The 23,746-nt window shown below is 39.5% G+C and overlaps 4 protein-coding genes and 1 long non-coding RNA gene across 10 annotated transcripts; 2 read left to right on the plus strand and 3 right to left on the minus strand.

Moving 5' to 3' along the window:
* The first annotated feature begins 7,851 nt into the window (after positions 1–7,851).
* Positions 7,852–9,260, plus strand: LOC116192619. Its single transcript, XR_004154114.1, has 2 exons — positions 7,852–8,046; positions 8,150–9,260. It is a non-coding gene; the product is annotated as an uncharacterized LOC116192619 (long non-coding RNA).
* A 2,142-nt stretch (positions 9,261–11,402) lies between these two features.
* LOC116193065 (small heat shock protein, chloroplastic-like) lies at positions 11,403–12,464 on the plus strand. Its single transcript, XM_031521815.1, has 2 exons — positions 11,403–11,794; positions 11,932–12,464. The coding sequence occupies exons 1-2, from the start codon at positions 11,575–11,577 to the stop codon at positions 12,345–12,347; spliced, it is 636 nt and encodes a 211-aa protein (XP_031377675.1). The 5' UTR covers positions 11,403–11,574; the 3' UTR covers positions 12,348–12,464.
* Positions 12,397–13,678, minus strand: LOC116193066. 2 transcript variants are annotated; one of them, XM_031521818.1, is made up of 3 exons: positions 13,290–13,678; positions 12,894–12,969; positions 12,397–12,794 (listed from the first exon to the last, which is right to left on the minus strand). In XM_031521818.1, the coding sequence occupies exons 1-3, from the start codon at positions 13,380–13,382 to the stop codon at positions 12,550–12,552; spliced, it is 414 nt and encodes a 137-aa protein (XP_031377678.1). In that variant the 5' UTR covers positions 13,383–13,678; the 3' UTR covers positions 12,397–12,549. The 2 variants fall into 2 exon arrangements, with proteins under 2 accessions (XP_031377678.1, XP_031377677.1); XM_031521817.1 differs by having other exon boundaries at positions 12,894–12,975; positions 13,290–13,677.
* A 730-nt stretch (positions 13,679–14,408) lies between these two features.
* LOC116189121 (leukocyte receptor cluster member 1) lies at positions 14,409–15,872 on the minus strand. Of its 2 annotated transcripts, none has more exons than XM_031518656.1 (2): positions 15,741–15,872; positions 14,409–15,305 (listed from the first exon to the last, which is right to left on the minus strand). In XM_031518656.1, exon 2 carries the CDS (start codon positions 15,272–15,274, stop codon positions 14,594–14,596), a length of 681 nt encoding a protein of 226 aa, XP_031374516.1. In that variant the 5' UTR covers positions 15,275–15,305; positions 15,741–15,872; the 3' UTR covers positions 14,409–14,593. The 2 variants fall into 2 exon arrangements, with proteins under 2 accessions (XP_031374516.1, XP_031374522.1); XM_031518662.1 differs by having other exon boundaries at positions 15,758–15,871.
* Positions 15,873–16,155: 283 nt separating this feature from the next.
* LOC116189099 lies at positions 16,156–20,158 on the minus strand. Of its 4 annotated transcripts, none has more exons than XM_031518633.1 (15): positions 19,936–20,158; positions 19,664–19,838; positions 19,525–19,576; positions 19,398–19,437; positions 19,205–19,255; positions 18,916–19,049; positions 18,745–18,810; positions 18,520–18,659; positions 18,239–18,281; positions 18,060–18,121; positions 17,811–17,932; positions 17,226–17,296; positions 17,029–17,141; positions 16,747–16,806; positions 16,156–16,654 (listed from the first exon to the last, which is right to left on the minus strand). In XM_031518633.1, exons 1-15 carry the CDS (start codon positions 20,024–20,026, stop codon positions 16,549–16,551), a joined length of 1,326 nt encoding a protein of 441 aa, XP_031374493.1. In that variant the 5' UTR covers positions 20,027–20,158; the 3' UTR covers positions 16,156–16,548. The 4 variants fall into 4 exon arrangements, 2 of the variants coding, with proteins under 2 accessions (XP_031374493.1, XP_031374501.1); XM_031518641.1 differs by having other exon boundaries at positions 17,226–17,301; positions 17,811–17,915; positions 19,936–20,155; XR_004152320.1 differs by having other exon boundaries at positions 16,481–16,654; positions 17,226–17,301; positions 19,936–20,157.
* Between the last annotated feature and the right edge of the window lie 3,588 nt (positions 20,159–23,746).

The following is a 23,746-nucleotide window of genomic DNA, read 5'->3' on the forward strand; positions in this document are numbered from 1 at the left end:
ATAATAGTTGAGCTCATTAAAATTGAAATAATGTATTTCCAAGTTGTAATGCCTTTTCAATTCCTTTAGGCCTCTCTCAACTACATCATCCTCCTCAGCTCTGAGATCCTTTATACATGTGCGACCTGCCTATCTGAATTAACATGTTTTGATGAGGATAAATAGTGAGAAATGCCCGGCAATGATTTTCCAGTTGATCGACTTCATATGTATATATAGGTTTATGCAGATTCAGTGTAACTATTATCTTCTTCAACAGCTTCTTGAATTGACGCGACCATGTACTATGTTGTCCATCTGCTACAAAGAAATAAATACCCAACAAAAACTGCAAGTTAGTATATATCTCATGATTCACTTTAATTTAGGAAATATATTGGTTTATTAATAAAAAGTCATTTTTCTCTTTTTGTTGATTATATAGATCACAGGCAGAAGAAGGTAAGCATGGATGAAGTAAACAGGATATCTACTATCACTGAAGCAAAGAAGAAGCAAACAAGGCTATTAGTATGGGTTATCTGCTGTTCTCATTTCCAGGTTTGTACCCTGCTATCCACTTTGAAGACATGTTCAGGAGTTTTTCAATTAACAGAGCAGATAAAAAAGAAAAAAAAAGAGGACCAAAAGTATGGTAATACTACTGCTAGGCAATTCTGAAGATGCTGTGGCTCCGCCCCTGATCCATTCCATTCCATATATTTTTCAATTTTGTTGTACCAAACGTAACTTAAGACTGTTAGCAACACCCGAATGAGAAGCAAACCTGCAGATCCACAGCTCTCGGATATATAATAAAAGTGGCGAGAGAAGTAATATCCAACAATTTCACGGGCATGTTTCTGGGGAAAGCATCATTAGGCAGATTCTCAAGGCAAATCTTCTCAAGTTTGTTAATCCGGCCGGGCGCATCAAAGGCGGATTTCTACAAGCAATTAGCGTGTGGATCATATGCTCTTCACCAATCGATCCGATCACAGAGAAAAGCTTTGATCCGATTGATCACTCGTGAGTCCAGAGTAGCACCACAAACTGCAATAGGGCATTCAACAGTTTTTTCTTATAAATTTTTTCCAAATTTTTTTTCCTATAAATACTCAAATAACGCTCACCTCAATTTCACCCCAAATTACTATTCTCTACCTCATATTCACTCACTTTACATCCTCTCATTTCTACTCATTCGCTTCCTCTAAAAGTACTTCTCTCCTTTTATTATTCATTTAAATATTTTTTATTTTTCTATTTTTTAATTATATTTAATTAATTAAAACTATTAGGAATATATATTAAATATTCAAATGTAATAGTAATTACATTCATGTAATTAATATAATATGTATATGGGTTCGAATAAGAGACTTGAGTTCAAAGACTTACATTGGAGCACAATGCCTCTCTTTTTTTTTCTTGAGTTTATTTCAATCTGACGTGACGTTTATACGAAGGTGTAAGGATGAATTGAGAGAGTCCAAAATCAGAGACCATTAGGGATAGTATGATATAACGGTAGACGTACCAAAGCGAATAGCGGAAGGAGAGGAGAAGGAGAGGCGTGGCAGTGGGGACCACAGGCTCAAAGATCCTGAAATTGAAAAAGATTCCCGCCGAGTCTCATTCCCATACAACGAGCTTCATTTCCTAAAATGGCCCCACCAAATTAATGAGTATTACTTTTGATGCCACTGTTTCTATCCCGCGTTAGTCACATCGCACGACGGTATCATAATAAATATATAACTTTCAATGAGTTGAAATCATTGTTATCAGAACCGGACCGGACCGGCCGGTTCGACCGGTCGGACCGGGAACCGGCACCAAGTCCGGTCCGGTTCGCCTAAAAACCGAAATGGCAGCTTTGAACTGCCGGACCCATTGAACCGGCCGGTTTTAAGTAAAATTTCATTAAACCGGCCGGTTCTATGGGTTTTTATGGGTTTCCTATTTAATGTAAAAATTGGTTGGTTGTGTAAGGATTTGAACTCATGACCTCTTGCTTTTCATATTAGCATACTATCAACCAAGCCACCACCACTTTTTTGTTCTTTTAATTCTACTTTTAAGTACTTATTAAAATAAAATATTTATTTTGAAGTAAGAAATATTAAATATAGATACTTTCTTATACTATTGTTATATTTCTTTAAAATCATCATACTTTTATCTTAATTATCATAATTTTTTTAATAATATGAATATTTATTTTATTTTAAATAAACGAGCGGTCCGACCCATCGAACCCCCGGTTGGACCCATAAACCCATGACCCCGTACCCTTTCCGGTTCATCATCCGGTCCGGTTCTGATAACACTGGTTGAAATTACTCCAGAATACAATATCACTTGGACTTAACGATTATCAAACTACGATTTAAAGGAGTTCGGCCAAATCCTCGGATAGTAAATCGTAAATGAATCGGGAAAAGAAAATTAGATAATGTAATAATATGTTTCAAGAGAAAAAAAGTATATAATAATATGTACCACTAGAGAAAAAAAAATTACGAGATAAATTCACTTTCTTTATATCAAAATGTAACACTAATGTAAAAGCATGAACGGTTTGAATATATATATATATATATATATATATATATATATTTGGGAACGTGGATGGATTGAATACTACATTTTTTTTATAGGCAAGACGTAATTTATATCACTACTAAGATGAAGGTACATTCAAGGTCGGATGGCCCTCCCTCATACAGAATGAGGGAGAATTAGATTTGAGGCCATATTGACCTAAATCATGAGCTAGAGCGTTATCGACCATGAGATCCACCTACATTTCCATTACGAGGAAAGGGAGAGTAAACTAACAATGTCTGAAATTAAGCTCCTACATTCTCACGAGGTGATGAGATCTATGAATAGCATTAACGAGCAAAATGGCATCAGTATGAATCCAGATTTTGTTTCATCTATGATCAAGGGCTAGAGAGATGGCCAGCAAAGTAGATTTCGCCTGAGCTTGCAGTGGAGAGGCAGCCTCTGTCGGAGAGTATATTTTTGGGGTGGAGGGGAAGCAACAGACGAGCCAAATTTGGAGGAGGAGGAGCAGGAGGGCCTGCAATGGTGAAATGGCCGAGAGAGAGATGAGATATTAGGAAGGAGATGAAGTTGAACATGACAGAACTGAGGTGGAGGAGAGGGAATGGTCCACGGCACTGCATGGTTAATGAGCCACCTTAGCATTTTCCTAAAAAATGGATGGTAATGTTACGGCTGGATAAATTTGAAACTCAACCCTAAACGTTAGGTTACCTCAGAAAAAAAATACACGTTGGGATAAAATTGAAAAAACATTAAAAGATTACAATATATTATGCTATTAACCCTTAATAGAGAGAGGGATAAAATGCAAAAACTTCCCTTGAGATTTGGTAAAATGACTCTTAAACCCATTTATTTGAAAAATATGTAATTCACCCCAATTGACCATTTTAACCAAATCTTTATTTTTTTGCAATAATAACAATTATGTCATAATATTTTGGTTTCTTCTTCTTAAGGCCATGGTATTATTTATTATTTAACGTGGTCACGACTTCACATAAAATTTTCATGTAAGGCCCTTCATATTTATATTGAAAAAATCTTTAACTTGACATGTGAAAAAACTGAAAAAACAAAACAAAAATTTTAAAAAAGTTGAAGAGAAAGAGAGAGGAAAAGCCTCGACAGAATCGCATACGCTTGACGAGGTCTTCGGCGCCCTCCGATGGGCGGTAGCGGACCACCACGTCCCTTTCCTCCTTTATTTCTATTCTTCGTTTGATGCATTCAGCTTCTTTTATTTTGGTAACTATTTCTTATTCTTTTTTAATTTCTTAAACTAAAGAAAATATTTGAAATATATAAAGGGCTTTATACGATTTTTTTTTTGCAAATTGGCGGCTTTATTCAATAATAAATAATTACAGGGCCTTAAAATATCCAAAAATTATGGCTTAATTTGTTACTTTTACAAAAGACATAGATTTAGTCAAACCGGTCAACTACAATTAAATGTATATTTTTCAAACAAATGGGGTTGAGTGTCATTTCATCAAACCTCCTAGGTAGTCTTTACATTTTACCCTAAAAAGGACACCGATTTATTTGATTTTTTTCTTTTTATTTATGTGAGAAGTAGGAGCTAGGAAAAATTCTACTAATAGTTAGGATCAAGATTCCCAGTGACTTCCTACTGGTGGATTAGATGGACTTGCACTCTAGTAAGCAAGGCATGCGCCATCCCACTTGATTTTTGTTTTTTGTTTTTTTAGTCATAGGAAATAGGAACTGGGAAAAAGGTTTTATTGTAGGTAGGGCAGTTAATTCCTATCATCCAGGAGTTGAGAATTGTCACGTATAATATCATACAAAACCTATTAAAAATTTCAAATGATTCGAGAATTGAATATTTATAAAATTGACTTAAACTAATTTTTTAATTTCAAATAAGACGGATTAATAAATATATGTAGAAGCAAATACTCGCAAGCCCAAATTACCGTATGGAGGAACTGCAGCTTGCCTGTAGTTGTCGTGGACATCCTTAAGAGGCTATCCTACCGGCCTAAAGCCCAGTCGGATGTCGATTTCTAGTTGAATGTCCCGCAACTCCAGTTAGGCCAACTTCCTTATTTCTTCTCGTAGATTTATCAATCTTTTTGGTGCTAGACTTGAATAGCCTTTGGTCACTTTACTCAATAATATATAACATGAATCTAAGAATTTATTTTGTTGTGTGTGTCGCTCACGCATATTGCCACAATGGTTGAGTTGCTCTATCGATCATGCGAACACGACAATGGGAATGACGGATTACTAGACTGACAATTCTTCAAATTAAGCAGTACTTCAGATTGGGATAGCCCAAACAAAGCTTGAGCTTAGTTGGATCAAGAATATCAAATCAAGTTCTTTCTTTTGTTTTGTTTTGTTTTTTTTCCTTTTCTTATTATATGCATTCCCTTTGGAAGCAGTTACGCGGGCAGGCAATACATCGCAAATCATCAATAGAAAAATAGGACTAGTATAAATAAGCCAATTAACTAAGAGAAAAACTATATAGTATATATCACCCATGATCAGTCCATTGTTTACGAAGATTGATGGATCTCAATGAAAAAAACTACATACTCTCCCGAAGAAGTTTCTATCATATGGTCTCCGATAATATAACTTCGACCGTTTGTTTTATCATATTTTCTAATTTTGGTCTGCGTCTGTTTCGATTTTAATCCTGAGATTATTATAACAGTAGAAACGCAAAGTTTCAGTAGCAAGATCACAACCTTTATTTATTTTCGCTGCATTTGTGCGAATGAAATTTTTGTCATCTTAATAGTGAAACGAAGATTACGAATATATTATTACACACTCAAGATTTCTGTGAACACATACCTTATATTTTGATTGTGACATGCTTATGTACTGTTAATTGTTGGTAATGTGCATACATTACTCTCCCAAGGGTATCCTTCATCTTATACCCTCCATGCATGTACATTTCTGGTCTATCCGCCACCTAAGACATTATTCAAGATGGAATGGGCTAGAATTCGGTTGATGATCTAAGTTTCTTATGATAGTTTGTTCTTGTTATTTCAATGAATTTCTTTCTTCCCTTTTTTCCGTAACAAACGGTACAGAAATCCAAAAAAAGAAGAAGAAGAAATTAAATAATACAATGACAATATAAAGAGACTCCTAAAATATCAACTAAATCAAGCGATCGATTATCAGACAAGTTCCAGACATTGAAGCATCTCGTAAGCCTAGCTACAGACCAGTCCGTACACATATTCCCCTCAATGCATGTAAGTGTGTTGAACCTCAATCTGCCAATTCGCGCAACTAATCTCTTAACATGATCAGCAACAAGCAGCGCAACAGGAGGTGTAGACAAGCGTCCTCGGAAAAGAATGATTAGATGTCATTAATCTATAGTTTTCGTGGTAGTCCAATCATGAAGTTTCAATTGCATCACAAATAAAACTTTTTACTAAAGTTTTGCGCGCCTTAGAACATTCGAGGTGTCATATAGTGTCATTCCGGTGATCCAGATTTCCTATTACTTTAGTTTTTCCATGTTTATAATATAAAATTTTAATATTTGATGATTTATTCTGTGGGAGGAAGAAACAAAAAAAGACCGAGAAATTGAAATATCCCAAGAATTATCGAAACTTTTTTTTCTTGGTGTGCATACGATATTGAAGCCCAACGAAAAGGATAGTAGAGAAAAAGATCATCCGATATGCAAAGCTTCAGTAGGGAAGTCCCTATCAATTGGCCAAACAGAAACATTGATTTTCCTCATGTAGATACTCAAAGAACTGCAAACCTAACATAGTATAGTTGTAAAGTTATCGAGCCAAACAATTCGCACAAGAATTTATTTCCCTATAAGTGTGTCGAACTTCATCCCGTCACCCCTTTTGTATAAACTCCTTGATGGCCCCAAGCAGTTGGTCAAGCTGAGGTGCACTGGGCATGGATTCCGTGATCAACGTGCTCAATTAATGCTCACAATTTTGGAATTCACCTCCAAGATGATTCTTGCCATTGACGACACCCACTTATATAACTCAGCCACTGCAAATGCAATATTAATATTATGAGAAAATATGTGGTGCGTTAATCCGATCCGACATTGGTACAATCTGTCCTCATCAGTTGCATAAATCAACAATTAGCAGAAGAGGGTGAGAAAGTGATGACGTCGCGAGTGGAAAATTTCAAAAGACCCAGAAAAATCGACGCCATATAAACCGAGTCAGGGTTAGAGCACAGGCTCTTTGAGGAATCACCGCATCTCCCTTATCAACTCCTCGTTGTTTTTGGTGGGATTAAGGAAGCAGATTACATAGTTCTTGTTCTTGTTCTTGTTCTTGTTCTTGTTCATTTCTTTAAGGTGCTCTTAAGAGAAGTAAAATTATTCACTCGTAGCCACTGGAAGAATGTTGCTCCAAAGAAGAGTTACTCTATTGAAACTGAATTTTTTACTTTAACTGAGAGTACGAGATGGATCAACAATACGCGTTATGTACTAGCTTCCAGTTGTATAAATGGAACATGTCAATAATAAAAAAGAAAAGAAAGAGATCGGGTTCGAGTCATTATGAATACAGAAAATTTACACTATAAGAGCTTTATCTCTTAGTAAGCCGATCCGAATCGAGTGAATTAGTCGGAGCCTATTGAACTTTCGGATACCAAGATTCACATCATAAAAAAAAAGAGAAAAAAGAAATTGAACTCCGACGATCTTCCCGAGATCATCAAGAGACTATGGAGTCAAAGATAGACGAGCCTATAACCCACGTTTTGCACGGGATTCGTTGTAGATTTATCATAAGAAACTCTTGTTATTAAGGTATTAGGTTTTTATCAACCATCATCGTCTGTTTTTATCAATATAGTTAGTATTCATATTGACAGATGTATTATTTTAAGAATAAAATAAAAATATATCATATACAAGGAAATTATAACGAATAATTTAGCCAGTGGTGCAAGCCCTCGTCTATTAACCTATAGGTTGCAAGTTTGATACTCAATGGGATTATTCATGCCATTCAATTAGTTATTTAAGATTTATCTTTCATCATATGAGTCATTGGGCCTCTTTTATAATCGAAAAAAAAATCTCCATTTATAAAAGCAATAGTAAGTGATGCAATAATGTCTAAGTAAGGGCTATTTCCACAACTAAACGTACTAATTCCACAACTACGGTCCCTTGATTATATTCTCCAATATAAGCAATTGTACTAGCTATATCCCTATTCCATTATTTTCTATATCATCGAATCTTTTTTCGTATTTTACTTCACAAACCATGCATGTTCTCTTTTATATTTGTACTCTTAAGTTCTTAATCCTCACGGAACTCTCTCTCTCTCCACCCGCTCTCCTGATCTTTGGATCTGAAGTCTATTGCGGCAGCTGGGAATGAAGTCTTGAAAAGGAGTTGGTTGGCTAGTGGGTTATGGTTCTCGCACTCAGTTTTGGAAGGATCATTGGGTATCGGGTGGTCTGCGTGATTTAAAGGTGAAAAACTTTGTTTTGCAAGAAGGGGGCTGGAACAGGTCCCGTATTGCTTCTTTCCTAGACCATACATCCTCATTATATGTTGCGGATCTATTCTCCTCAGGAAGAGGCATGGCCCGGACCCAGGTGAGGAAGATCGGAAGGAGGCCATGGTCTATCTGCCTCGTCAGGTGTACAAGGCCGAGGAGATGAAGTACAAGATGGAGGATAATGGGGTGCTCTTCACAGAGATCCCTAAGGAGCCGGAGGTCGGGCCTAGAGCTAATAGACCACTGATAAAACATTTTTGTATGGCAGAAAGGCACTTCAGGTTTTGCCAAGAAAGAATTCCAAACTATTTAGGCTCGAGACAATCACTCCCAACAACAAAGAAAATGGTTCGATACAACCATGTGGGGAATGACCAAAGATGGAGGGAGGGTCCGGGGACAAGGGACGACGGCCGGCGGTCCCGACCCCACCTCCGATGTAGTCAGCATCCACAGAAGATGCCAGCGAGCTTGGAGGTGGGGTTGGGGCTGCCGAACGATGCCCCCCAGCCCTTGAATCAGTCAAGATTACAAAGTTGAGATCTCGGCCGATTCGGGATTTGAGTGCTTCGAATAGCAACCCGACCTCACTTCCGAGGTTAGTGTCCTCAGAGGGTGCCGCGACCATGAATGTGGGGTCGGGCCGTTGTTCAACGGCCCAGTCCCCAAATCGGTCGAGAACTTAACTTTGAAATCTCAATCGATTCAGGGACTGGGAGTGTCGTCCGGCGGCCTCGACCCCTATTCAAAGTCACCAGCATCTACAATGGACACTTGCGAAATCGAAGGTGGGGTTCGGGCTGTCGGCCATCGTCCCCAGCCCCTCCCTCCCTTGCCAGTGGTGGTCCTTCTTTTCGAGGCCTCAAATTCCCTTTTTTTTTTCCCCAAAAATTTAATTTTTAGTTTAAAAATATGCAAATCAATTTGCTTATGACACGTGGCTTCCTTTTATTTGCTTTCAAGTCCACATTACTATCTAGTAATGGGAGGACCAAAGTGGCAAAAAGGGAAGAAGGTTGAGGATAGAAATGACTAAAAAAGAGTTTAGAACCAAAGTGACAAAAGTGTCAAATGTTGATCAAAACTGTCTTTTTTTTCTCACAAAAAAAAATGACCATTCAACTACCTTGCATATTGCTTTTGTCTTTGTACATTTGGTTGTTTAATCTTTTGTATATGCATTTATATCTTCTCGTACTTTCTTTTTAATATGAACCATGGTATCTCGAAGTTCAATTATGCTTCGACTAATTCAGTCGAGCTGAATCGGCTCACTAAGGAGTAAAGCTCTCCCAGCATGAATTTTTTTTATTTACAAGACTCGAATCCGGAAAACTTAACGAGAACAAATGTCGAACCTCTTCGACCAATCCACCTTGAAAATAGACAGTGGTAGGAAACATAATTCTCAGCAATGTCTTGGACATTTTTGGACTAGTATCATGATCTGTATGACTAGGTACGAATCTATTCAGGTTGTTGATCAATTCCCACTACCACCACGATCGGATCGGATATCTTTCTCTCGCTCTGATTTTGTTATTTGTTTCCGCTTCCCCCAGAGACCTCTGCTATATAATATATTTGTCATATCCCTCCTTCCTTGGTCAGCGAAGAAGAAGCAGCAGCCGCAATGGCGTCGTCGATCGCTATCCGGAGATTCGTCCTCAGTCGCTCTCTTGCAGGGATTGCCATTGCGCCCTTGAAAAAACATATACCTAATGAACAGTGAATTTTTCTCAAATTAGTTGTTGGTTAGCAAGTTAATCCTAAAGGTCAAATTATAATACCATGATTGAATATCTAGAAATAGATTTATTATCGATTTCAAAATGCATACAATCCATTCATAAGTGTACTCGTTTTCAATTTTAACAGAAATTATGATTTTATCATAACATAAAAAGTCGAAAACCAGTATATTTATATATGGATGGATATGATAGCAATATAATTCATACAAACTATTTTTAAGATTAAATATATCTGGATAATAATATTATTTTGTATATTTTGTTAAAATCGAAATTATAGATTTTTTAAATCTGTAAATATTATGTTATATTTATAAGAAAATGATTAATTAATCATAATACTAGAGAAAACATGGTGTACGGGATATAGATGTTAAGCATACTTGGCAAAATATCTATTGGCGTTTCAACCAGAATGTACTTTTTTTTTGGATAAATACGTTCAGAGATACCTATTCACTTTAATATATGCAGCAAAGTTGGAGGCCTATATATAAATCTTACTCTTACTACTATTTAAAAGAATTCATCATTTTATAACTGACGATCTATTTTCTAAAGTTTAACCTTATTAGAAATGATTATTTTATTATTTTCCTAATCTTTAGGAAAAATTATTAAAATGAAAAAATAAAAATAAAAATTCACATTTCACATCTTTCACTTTAATATTTTTCATTTATAGGCCAAGCTGTACACAAGTCACTTTCTAGTATAAATATATATCAGTAATATAATTAATTAAGTCTAAATTATTTTTAAATATCACTTTATATTATAATGAGATTATTTGAATTTTGGTGTTATATTTATTACATAAGCTCCATGTGGCAATTGTTTTGTCAGAATATCAGTCGCGCCAATGCTTCGACGCCGTGCTAAGTAGGGGTGTACGGGTTTGGGTACTCTATTTTTTTTTACAATACTCGGACCCTATCTTGTAAGGGACAGATTCTAAGAAACTAGACTCTACCTTATTAAGTCCTAGAACAGGAACCTATCTGAAATCTATATTATACCACAGGTTTCGAGTACTCTGTTTGAATCTGTAATTTTTTTTTGTCTTGCTAAATAAAACCGAAAACATCTCTTCCATAATCAGTAATCACGCAAAATAAAATGTCGATATAGATTTAGATTTTTTTAAAAAATTAGTGAATATATTTTTTAAATATAGGAATATATGAATATAAGTATATATAAAATAGGAGAAATTATTATTCGGGTATCGGTTTCGGTTTTGGTTTTGAATACCCTATATGCAAGAACCGGAACCGAAACTGATTTTCACCTGTTTCGTATTTTAATACTTGGACCATAGCCTATTTTCAATGCGAGGTAGGACCCTACCCTAATGGGTAGGTTCCAACCCGATTTTGAATATACTTGGTATCTGTGCACACTCCTAGTGCCAAGCGTGGGATGGTGGTAGTTCTAAAAACTTTAAGGAGCATAGAAAGATAATGGCAACAATGAGGTTCATTTTGAGAATATGAAAAAACTGAGGGAGTTACAGATAAATTAGCCCATCGGATGAATCTTTATCTTCGTGCCCATATGATATGATGTCTGGAACTTTCGCTTCGGCTTCTGGAGAGTTCGCCATTGTTCTTCTCTCTTGTCAGCTTTCCCCTTCCCCAAGAATGGCGTCCCCTATTTATACTCTCCCAACGTCCTCGCGTCTTCCCCGTGAAACTTTCTGAAGAGATCGGATCAAGCCCGCGAATCGCATAACTACGACGACGATGGCGTCCTCAGTCGCTCTCCGGAGAGTTGCAGCTTCTGGTCTTTTGGCTCGGGTCAGTAACCCGATACGCTCCGCTTCCATTGCTCCCGCTGCTGCCCGGTCGTTCGACACTAATACTCAGGTGAAGAGCTTCGAGGACGAGTACGACCGGGATGTCGATGTCGACCGCCGCTCCGACCGCAATGTTTCCCGACGCCGGGACCCGAGCTTCTTCTCAGGTAGTTGTTTCGAGAGCTCAATCCCCTTCTTCCGATGAATTGTGAGAGTATGATGAAGGAGTCGATCGGAGCAGCCGTTTCGCCTTTGCTTTGGTGGATTGCTCGAGGCTAATGTCTGGTTTTTGACGCGATTGCAGATGTGTTCGATCCCTTCTCGCCGACGAGGAGCCTGAGCCAGGTCCTGAACATGATGGACCAGTTCGTGGAGAACCCGTTCCTGTCCGCTCGGGGCGTGGGAGGGGGGTCAAGGAGGTCGTGGGACGTGAAGGAGGACAACGATGCCCTGTTCCTCCGGATGGACATGCCCGGGTTGGGGAAGGAGGACGTGAAGATCTCGGTGGAGCAAAACACGCTGATCATTAAAGGCCAGGGCGAGAAGGAGACCGAGGACGAGGAGAGCAGGAGAAGGTACTCGAGCCGGCTCGACTTACCTCCGAACCTCTACAAGCTCGGGGAGATCAAGGCCGAGATGAAGAACGGAGTGCTCAAGGTGGTTGTTCCTAAGGTGAAAGAGGAAGAGAGGAAGGATGTCTACCAGGTCAAAATCGAGTAAACTGATCATCGCGTTTGGTTGCTGTGATCTTCTGTTTGCTGATGTGATCTTGTAGGGAGTTGTGATCCATATCTTCTTGGTGATATGAATGCTTCATAAGCTTTTTCCGAGTACATATTTTTCCGCGGTCGGAACTTGTGTGTTATGGAAGAACAGTATGGTCCGGATTAAAATAAAAAAGAATTGACAAAGAGATGGTAATTCAACCAGTACATGAATTCATCGGACCAAATGTCGATCGATAATCGTCAAAGCTTCCATCCTTAATCGGTGAAATCTCTGTTGAAACAAGCCGCTGTGACGGCTTTGACGATTGCTGCGAGTGGATGGGATCGTCTCTCTGCTTCGGCTTGGAAGCACTCACCTCACCTTGCCTTGAAGTGGACCTGAAATCTGCCGTGACAGTCACTTGGTTTTTTACTACATCGACCGTGATATCGCGCACGCCTGCACGAAGCGATACTCGACTAAGTTTCGTTCATTAAATTTAGAAACGAATTAAACATCTGCCTCCCAGAAAATGCACTTCGGATGAAGAACTCTGACCGGTCATCTTCGAAATTATGTATGAGGCCCGCTTCCTGCAACTATTGCATCCCATATCTGCAGTCATCACTATCACCTGCAACTAAAATGCAGAGCATCTTTGATGAGTGAAAACAGACCGAAATCGTCATTTTACGGCGACCTAGTAATTTAATTTGATCATAACAACGTCACAGCGCAAGATGTCCCGTATTCTATCCTAAGCCATCTATCTGTACAGTAATTGACAGAAGGGCATGGATATCTACCGGAGTCATGAAGCATATACAATAGCAGTCCGCCGTTTCTACCAACCGGATAGACCACACCGAACCAGACAATGGAAACACAACAATCTTCACAGATGAATCTAGCATAATATGGTCTAGCCCAGGAAGAATTTCTTTTACGACATACCGAAGGGAGGCTGAGATTCTCGTAACTCAGGAGACATCGCTCCGACGAGGTCGTCATGGAGGATTGGGAAGGATGTGTCCGCAGAAGCCCCATCCCTGGTCTTCTTCTGGAGGAAGAAGTTCAGCAGTTCTCTTCACCCTGCGTTGCTTTACATATTTATGCATATATGCACATACATGTATACATGTGCATATATGTATATATGTATATATATATATGTATAAATATGTAAAGCATTACTGATAAAAATATATCCATCTTCTAGTACACGCAATTGATTTCAATGTCTGCTCACGTCCATGTCTTATAGTTAAAATAAGGTCGTTCCCCACTCAATCGCAAGCCATGATTTAATATCGAGTTTTGAAAGCAGTCATCTTTGCTAGTTCGTTCTGTCTTGGTATATAATAAAAACGTTTGACAATTCAAAGTCATATTTCGTTCAGTAGTTCCCTTCTCCATGATTCGTTTTCATCGGTATTTTATTAAGCGAATCGACATAATCCGTATCTAAATTTATTTGAAATATTAAGACGGGGATGGAGGAGCTGGTCGGTGAATGTTGGGCGGTCGTGGTCGCCAGGGGAAACCTACTACTGCTTTCGCATGCTGTTTGTGACAATGGGCTTCATGTTCTTTTCTAATTTAATGCCATTCTTGCTTGTTTGTATGCATTAATAGACCACTGAGATTGGCTTATCAGTTTATCCAACGGACTAAGCATGGGATGAACATTTTTATATTCCACGGTGCAGCTAAGCAATGCAGTCATCGACACCATTTTGAAATTGTTATTATCGGTAATGATTCCTTAAAATCAAACTAAACCAGATCAAAGCCTTGAGAAGGATTACAATTCCAACATTCCTTCCGGTCTTTCTTCTCGGTATGCATCGCTAGGACAACCGAGTAACTGCTGACGATAATTCGGGGGTCTAAATGACGAGGATATTGGAACTGAAACAGCATGGAGTATTTTCATTAGCATTTCTTCAATCCAACAGGGCCTAATTGGATTAGCTCCACCTCGCTTTCCTCGCGATAGGATCGGAGGGTAATCACAAGTGGATTGGTTAGTTTGCACGATAGGCACGAGGGAGATACTTGTGAGACATGGTAGGGCATGAAATAGCCAGCTATGGCATGATTCAACTTGGTCGAAAAATTCACTGATCATACATCTATCTTCACATACTTACAAGATGGAGAGAATCACTCTCATGCGTGAAATGTGATCCTGAGTTCTATTCGAGTACAACAATGATGGATACCGTAAGTGCCGATTAGATTCATATTCAACAGGATCACTTCCGCGAAAATCCTCTACCCTTTGACGCATTCCCACGACTACCATCTCTCCCGACGTTTCCGAGCATGAGTTCTCGTACTCTCTCCTTCTCTTTCTTCTCCCTCTTCAATCTCTCCTCCCTCAGCTCTTCCAGCGTCTTTTTTCCACTCTTCTTCCTACCTTCGTCCTTCGACATCGACCCACTCGAAGGTCCCTCCACTTCAGCTCTCTCAACCTGTTCATCATCGTCCCCTCTCTTCTCGAGATACCAAGGCAGCTTAACTCCTTTCCCCACAAGCCCGTATCCCAACCTATACTTCTCATCCTCTGCCGTCACAGTCCTCGGTGCCTCCTCCTTCTTCATCTTCTTCCTCTTGGACCCATCCCTCCCTTCGCCCGAATCATGGTCAGACACCTTCACCGGGTCGAAGATCCTGATCCCCTCGAAGAGATTAATATGGCCTGGATTCTTGTCGGTCTCGAGTGGTCCCGAGGGTTGCTCCAGTGGAGCTAGCCCGCGGGCTGTGCGAAGCTGCTCGAGGCGGAACTCGGCGTCCCGTTTCCTTGCCTGCTCGCGCTTGAGCTGCTCTTCCTTTGCGGCAGCCTCCTCATCACGCCGGACTTTCTCTCTGTTCTCATAGTTGTACACATTCCACCGCTTCTGCGGAAGAATATTAAGCCCACCATGACCTCCCATGATAGAACTCGGTATCTATCTATCTATGGATCTGCAGATTAAAGTTTATACGTTTGGTGAGTTTCTGCACAGAGAGATATCATCAAGAGAGAGCACACGGAATCAAAACTCAAACTCGATGCTATAACACCGTAGGAGCTCAGCGGAATTGATATTTAGCTTAGGATGATTAAATAACTCGCTTGATTCAGCCAATAAATTAGCAAAACAACAACGAGAAACCGCCCCCGGAAACACGAAAAACCCGAGACAAAGCACGACCATCCATGACAGACTCCTAGTCAATCTAAGGCTATCAAACAAATAGTAATTCCGATTGAAGCAGATCGAAAAGCTCCTATCTTTATCTTCACCCAAATCACCAAGGAAAGATGGAGCAAATCACATACTAGCCGAAGCGACAACATAAATTACAAAGCACAGCTCATGCGCAGAGAGAGAGAGAGGCAGAGAGAGAGGGAGGGACCTTCGATGCCGATTTACCTCGTCGGAGGCGGTGTCGTCTCCGAGCGGAATGAATTAGGGCAGAAGACCGTTTCTTGCTCTTCCTCCGTTCGTGTTTCTTCGATCGGATCTGATCTACAGAAGGCCGGTTCCGGTTCGGTTCGTGAATGAACAGAGATAGACATGGGCCGGTTCACAGCTTCACAAATGGGCCTTAGCCCAAATTCTGTTCTCACTATTCCTTCCATCAAAATATGCAAACCTAACCATCAAATCATATGAACAAATTTGAGACAGATTACACCATCTAGTTGTAGACTGTAGTCCCGGAGATCGTAGTGTCCGGAATGCTACTACATCTATTTGTACTTCCCGAGATCGTCGGATACATTCTTGCTCTTTGTTGAAGGAAACGAAACTTGATATAAACCGAGCACTAATAAAGCAAAACTCGACCGATTTAATTACATGCTTCTGTTGTACAAATGTACAGTATCCAAAGGTCACCCACAGGACAAGTTGCACCAAATCCGACGTTGCACCAAATCCGACTTTTCAACAAAAGAAAGGCCTCGGAGTCATGACCATGTTAAAAAGAAATGTAAATGGCCCGGCTATCGGCCTCACTTTTGTACTAATAATCACAGACGTACAATCTGTCTTTGTAAAAGAAACTCAGGCCCTCTCCACGATACAATTGCATAATTCTCCACTTGTTTCTTCCACTTTCATTGCTAGAGCTATTTGCTCGCAGCCTTTGGGTTCTGAAGAGGATCTTTCTGACAATCCGGTTTATCGAACAGAGTGCTAGTTCTGCCCCCGAGATGCCATCAGAAAATGAACTCGCTGAGCTGAATGTGCTTTCCTTTTCGGGAAGTTCTACTAACAAAATAAGCATTTTCCTCCATGCCAGCACTCGGACAGTTCACTCGATGCCTGAATTTGTTAATTGAGCATTGCAAAGTCGGGAGTGTTGGAATGAACCAGAAACAGAAAATATGGAAGGGAAGGGAAGTGAATAGGCTCACCATAAGAAGTGATCTTCACAGCAAACAGATCCCCATATGATGGCAAGACCAGCTGCTTTCCTGCATTGAGCGGCCAGGTTTTGATTTTCAGTCTCTTTGATCAGAGCCATTTCCCAAAACTTCCGATGCTTTACGAAATAGTTTTCTTATCCTTACTCCAAAGAGAGATCATGAGAAACATAACCAGTCATAAGAAACGACGCATTCTTCATCAATTTTGCACAAACAGAAAATGTTCATCTTGGAATTAATTTAGGGATGGATAGAAGCAATACTACGTACCAAGTTGCAGTAAGCATATCATAGAACTTGTCAAAGGCTTTATCAAAACAACAATGGCAGGCCAAAAGCTCTGAGATATCAGTCACATTACACGTTGACTTACTGCACTTCACCTGCATCAAGTTCATGATTCATGACTAAAATATAAAATAAACTAGTCAGAGAGACGCAAACGGAATATGCAAGTGAATCCTGACCAGACGTTTGAGTTTATGAGAGTAATACTGCCGATGAGAGAGGTGTGTCATCATGTGCTCATTCAAATGACCTGCACTGAGAACCGAGCTTTCTCAATATCTTTTGCCTTTTCAGGGGGTAATTGCATTATTTGATTAAGTCCATGAAACATGAGGAACCAAATTAGGTCATTTATGGCGTGCAAGAATCTCTCATGCTAACAAGTTGGCATAACAACATAAATAACGCAGGCTTAGGTGGCAGTTTAATTAATTAATTAAGTACATATAGATGGTTTTGCATTTTCCATGAGATTGCCGTAGACTTGGTTATTTGTGCATTGGCATAAAATGTTCCTCTTTCCTTGTAGTCCAACAATCAAGAAGAAAGATTCACTTTATGGCATTCTGGCTAAAAATTCCAAATTGCATGATGAGCAGATGATAGTTCAAATACATCAGAAATAAAATTGGCATATCAGACAAAAGTGAACAACCCAATGACTCTTGCCCATGGAAATCCAAAACATGGGTAGTGAGATTACTTCCCTATGACTGCAAGAACCCGAATCCTATTGCAATAAAAAAATCATAGCAGCCACGTACCCATCGCATATTGTAATATTACAGTCAAGGCATGTTGCCAGACCAGACGATGATTGACACTCATTGCACCTTGCGCCTTTTGAGTTTTTCCCAATTTGCTGGCATCTGCGTAAGTACAAAACCTTAGAGATGGAGAGGGAGAAAAAAAGGTTTTCAGCATTGTAAGCAATTAGAGACAAGTTGACAAAAAATATTACGTGGAGCATAAGGTGAAAATGAAAAATGAACGATTGTACAGCAAAGCTATACCTTCTATAGAGTCCAACAAGCTCTCGAGGTATGGAACTGCATTTACTTTGCCCAGCTGCCACCTACACCACACAAAACCTATGACGCACTAGAAAACAATAATAGCATGAAAACAGGTTAAAATGAAAAGAAAACATTAAATTCTCTAAAGAAAAATATTCCATAGTTACTAAACTCACCAAGCAATCTTCAGCTAGGTGTCCGGGTTTCTGGCACTTGGAACTGAAATATGATTCCATGAGGTGTGCAGAGCACAATGAACAACATAATAAGGTCAAAAGACAAGAAAAGCATGTCATTACAATCACTCAAGAATAGGCAAATACTTCTGCTGAAAAATAACAGCTAAACAGGCAAAAATAATGAAGAGTGGCAATGACTCTTTACAAGTGGAATAGATGATACTGTTATTGATCGATTTTTCTAAGCACCCAGCAAAAGGATTGAGAAGTACAATTACCAGTTATATGTACAAAGATCAGATTTCTTTCTCAACCAACAATGACGTTCATAGTCCCAAGTATCTTCCTCTTCAAGTACCATTGGAGTACAATCATGTTCAGGCAGGGCAATAGCAGGATGATGATACATCGAGGGAGTCTGAAAAGTAAGTGTCCAGAATCAGAAATAGGAATTATGGCAAGAATCCTGAGCATCCCAAACCAAGAGGATATAGCACGCTGACCTCCTTAAAGTTGAGAGTTTCTAAAAGCTTACTTTTGCAATCCAGGCTGCAGATATCATCATCTGTCTATAAACACAGACATCACATACATGTAAATACGTCAAAGGCAACTGAGAGTCTCAGAATGTTTCGTGAAAGTTTGACGTACAATAGCCTGGTTATATAACACACCTCATCGCATATATATTCGCCATATTTGCCACACATGACACAAACAGGTTCTCCTGGATCAGGGAACCGTTGCTCGTCTCTAATCTTAACTCGATCCTGTTCAGGACCATTTCGATCACCTTCACCGATATGACCTGGAAAATGCACATTGAGTCAGTGATGCAAAAAGGTCCGCTAGTTAAGCAAATTACAAGTAGAAGTTAGCTAATAAGAAAACTAGACAGTATTTTAGGATGATTTTTGATAGTTCATAAGTCGGGAGAGCTGAACAAATCGTTCAGAAACACACCAGGAGATGAGGGTCCTTGCTTTTCTTCACCCTCTGAATCACTTCCATCACCTATTTTTCATGGGAGCATTTTAACATTAATGTGACTACATGCCAAAGATATTACAAGCATACCAGTCACCATGTTTCCCAAATATGCAATATCAAGAACTTGCGAAAAAAATTTAAACTTGCTAGTTCGAAGAGAGCTTACTTGCATAACCAACTAAATTCACCCTCGAGCTGGACGCCCCCTGCGAAGGTTACATCCAACAAATCATGAAGCGAAAGTAAAAATAGCAATCACCGAACAATGAAAACCGGGAATGGACTGCGAGTACCAGAATATCCGGAGTCAATTCCTCACAAACAGGAGTGGGACAAGCTTCTTTCCTGACCACAAGCACATGGAACAATTCAAAAGCACATACAATGAAAAGCAATGAACCTCGACATGCTAACGTGGCTGCCAAGAAGTACCTTCTCTTGGCGATGTAATCCTCATGAGACATCGGCCCGTTGCTTTCGTCGACCCGAGTGCTCCGTTCACGCGGCGGTGGAATCCTGGAACTGCGTTTACGGCGGGGGTTCTGCTTGTTCTCGGGTCTAGGCTCTTCATCGTTGAGAGACGCATTGCCAGTGGCAATGTTGTAAGCTGTTGAATCGACCCAGGTAGGTATGAACAAGCAGAGGCCTTGAATTCGTGATTAGCACAAAAAGAAGCTCAAATTTTGCAGAAAGCTCAATCAGACCTTTGAGGTTTCGAAGAGCGGAGGAGAGATTGAAGTCTCGGTTGTACGCGAAGGAAGGATTCTTGTAGAAGTTCGTCCTCGTCGTCCCCATGGCGTCCTTCCCTTCCAATTCTTCCTCGTATCGTTCCAGCTGGGGCGTGATTGCTCGCCGGAGCTGAAAGCAATTGCCGTCCGTACTGGCTCCGGCCTTCCGTTAACCGGTCTGTCTCCGAGTGAACCGGCCGATCGGCCCCCTTCCACAGATTGTGAAACCGTCCTGTGCACTGACGGCCGCACGTGGGCACGTTCCCAAGTCCGTCCCATCTCTTTTTTTTTTTTTTTTTATAAATGGTAGAGACTTTCATTAATCAAAATGTATATATATCAAGAGGACATTTATCCAACAAAACTACCAAAAACACCAATTAGCTATGAGCTATATCAGTAGGGTTAAACATGTGACTGACTATGATAGCATTTATAATTTTGTGAGAGAGTCGGGGGTAAACACAGAGTTTCGCTTTCACATCTGTAAAAATCTTCCGAACTATAGCCACTGAAGATAAGTTTTGCCTTTGATAAATCATTGCCATCCTCTCACACCATATACAGTATATGTGGTGAGTCCATAGAAGGTTCAAACAAATTACATCGAGCTTTTTGCCCCGAAGAGAAGAAATCCAACAAAATACCGTATTCTAACTCACCATAGTACGGTGCAAGCCAACTTGAGCCAACAGACTTCTCCAAATTTTTTGGGTGACTGGACATTCAAAGAAGAGGTGTTCGCGAGTTTCCCACTGTGTATTGCAAAATTCGTATTCAACTGACACAAACTGAATCCCCCATGTTGATAGTCGATCTTTTGTAGCTAATCTATTATGTACATAGAGCCAACTAATGAAAGAAGAACGTGGAAGCTGTCCATCAAACCAAATCGCATTACTCCATTCCAATGTCGGGCATCTGACTCTTAAACACTTCCAAGCTTTAGCAGTGGAGAACTGTCCAGATTTGTGGGGTGTCCATAAGACTCTATCTTGATTAGAAAGTTCAAGTGCTACAGCTAGGTCCCGAATCAAAGCAGCTTGTGGGTCCGAGCTCCGTAGACAGTGCCATTGTCCTTGCGAAAGAACTGCGCTAACTTTTTCATCTTAACTGAGTGAAGGGAAACATTGTAGTCCTCGGCAACAAAATTTAATCAATAGGCCAACTGGTAATTAGGCATCATACCAAAAAGATACAGTAATACCTGAACCAACTCTGCAGCTAGTATAAGGGAATATCAATGCTCTCAGCTGCATTAGTTTCCTCCAGTTCCAGGAGCAGTCTCCAAGAATCCATAAAGACCAAATACTGCGACCCTTTGTAAGGTATTTGTAGTCCAAGCCACCCAGAGAGACCCCGAACTTAATAGAAGAGACCATAATTTCTTCAACACACATACCTTGTTCCACAAAGTTAGATCCTTGATGCCAAGACCTCCCTCACCTTTTGGAAGGCATACGGTTTTCCAATTGATCTTGCCTCCACCTGCGTGTTTGTCAAGACCCTTCCAAAGAAAAGATCGACATTTTTGTTTCACAAGTTTTATAACTTCTTTTGGGAGATGAAGTGACAACACCAGTAGTTGGCCATACTGAAGAGAACAGAATTGATCAACTGAGATTATTGTTACATGTAATTTGTCAAAAAACTCCGAATGAGGAGAAGTTATTAGATGATCATTTCTCATCACATGGCGTGAGCAAGTATCAATTAAAATATCTGAAACTAGGATTTTAGTGTTAATCACTCAGATAATTGTCATAATTATTATTCATTAAAGAATTCTTATTGATTCTTGTTCATCACGTTATTTGAAGTAGGATCATATAAAATTTTCTTCCGAATGAGTGCTTCCTATACACCAATTTTTCGTATGTCCAAAAACCTCCATAACTTTCACACAAAAAAAAAAGAGAGTATAATTTCTTTTAAAATTATTATCACCAACATCTTTATTATTACTCTGAAAAAAAATTATTTATTTTAAAATTATTATTGTTATTTCCTTTTTTGGATCGAATCTCAATCGCCCAAAGCCATACCCAAAAGAAACACAGGACAAGACACGTAGGTCCAAAAGTTTGTCCTCGCTACATTCCAAATAAAAGAAGAAAGCAGTACATCAGACAGAAAGAGCGATCAATCCCTTATGCCCCATCTCCCCAGTAGCTCACTGTGTCAGCTCTTTAGCTTTCCTGCACAAATCCTTACATCCCAAGGAGTCTCGCTTGCACTGTGTTCTTGATGGATCCCCAGACCTTCTCAACATAATGGTTTTCTCCTTCAAAGATCCTCTGGTTTCTGGCTTTCCAAATGAAATAAATGCAGGCATTCCATGCTAGCCTGACAAGAGAAGCAATGCACGATTTACCTTTAAGATGCTGAACTGCCTAATTAAGTTCCTCTGACCAACAACCAACAGGTCTACAGATACCACATTCCTGCAAGACCATCAACCGAACCTCCTTAGAGAATTTGCAAGTGGAGAAAAGATGATCCCTGCTCTCTCTTTCCTCAGTGCAGAGCAAGCAGGTCTGATCTACTTCCCCATTCCATGTTGCCACTTTGTCTAGTGTGGTTAGCTTGTTGTTAAGAGCTAGCCAACTAATAAAGCTGTGTCTTAGGAGGAAGGGCAACTCACTTGATCCCCTTTCTTCCTCGAGGCATGTTAAGCACTAGCAACAATATACTTACCCTTCTTGTTAGCTAGCCAATGCACTGTGTCTTCTTTCCCAGCAACATGATTTACTGCATAAATTATCTCATGAATGGCTTGCCTGGTTGTATATATCTTTTTGGTATTAATGAAAGTTTCATTGCTTACCCAAAAAAAAAAAGAAAAAAAAAACAATTCCACGCAGTGCATGGATATAATAGCTAGTTCTAGTAACTAGTTTTCTTTAATCAACATATTTAGTATGTCTCGTGATTTTATCTTCATAAAGACGGTTAAATGTGTATGTTTATAAACAAGTTGATTGCGATGAATAGAGTTTAATTTTGAAATCGAATCGATTTGACTGGGTAACTTGTTTCGAAGTTATTAAACCAAAATGTGCTTTCAATTCCGCATAGTGCTTTCTTTCTCACCAAACAGTTATAATTGCTGACAGAATGGACCAAAAGAGTTGGATGTGGGTTCATCACAGGTCGACATCATGCCCCCATCTCCTCTACACAAAGTTACCCATTTTGTTAACATTTCCTTTCATCCACTGAACGAAAAAACAGATGAAACATCCATTTTGTACTTACCTAACCAGCAGACTTTTCCCTTCCAAATCCCACTCTTTAATTAAAAAATAAATAAAAATAAAGGACCATGAAGAAAATAAATCCATTCCATGGAAGAATTTCCCACACACTAACATTGGCAAAAGGTTCAAAGAACGGAGACTATCTTCAATCATAGTCTCTGAATTGAGTTCCTAAAGTGGGTTTCTCAGTGTCACATAATCATCATATAATTCAGAGATACACTCAACAAAACACAGAGATTCACCACTTTAGTCATAATCTATATTTTTTGGTCTCTAAGGTGGGTCACATAATTTGAATTTTAAAAAGAAAAAGAAAAAGGGAGCAAAAGCTACCGTGTGAGGCCCAAGGACTGTCACTTGGCGGTTGCCCGTTGGTCTTTTGAACGAGAGACGCACTCTAGCGACAGAGACGCTACAGTGCGCCTCTCTCTCATGCCACGTATGGCATGAGAGACGTGACAGAAACTGTCGCTGGAGATAGTTTAATCTATTGAGGATATAAATCCCACATAGTCATGAATGAA

Source organism: Punica granatum, chromosome 1 (genome assembly GCF_007655135.1).
Source record: "Punica granatum isolate Tunisia-2019 chromosome 1, ASM765513v2, whole genome shotgun sequence".
NCBI lineage: Eukaryota > Viridiplantae > Streptophyta > Magnoliopsida > Myrtales > Lythraceae > Punica > Punica granatum.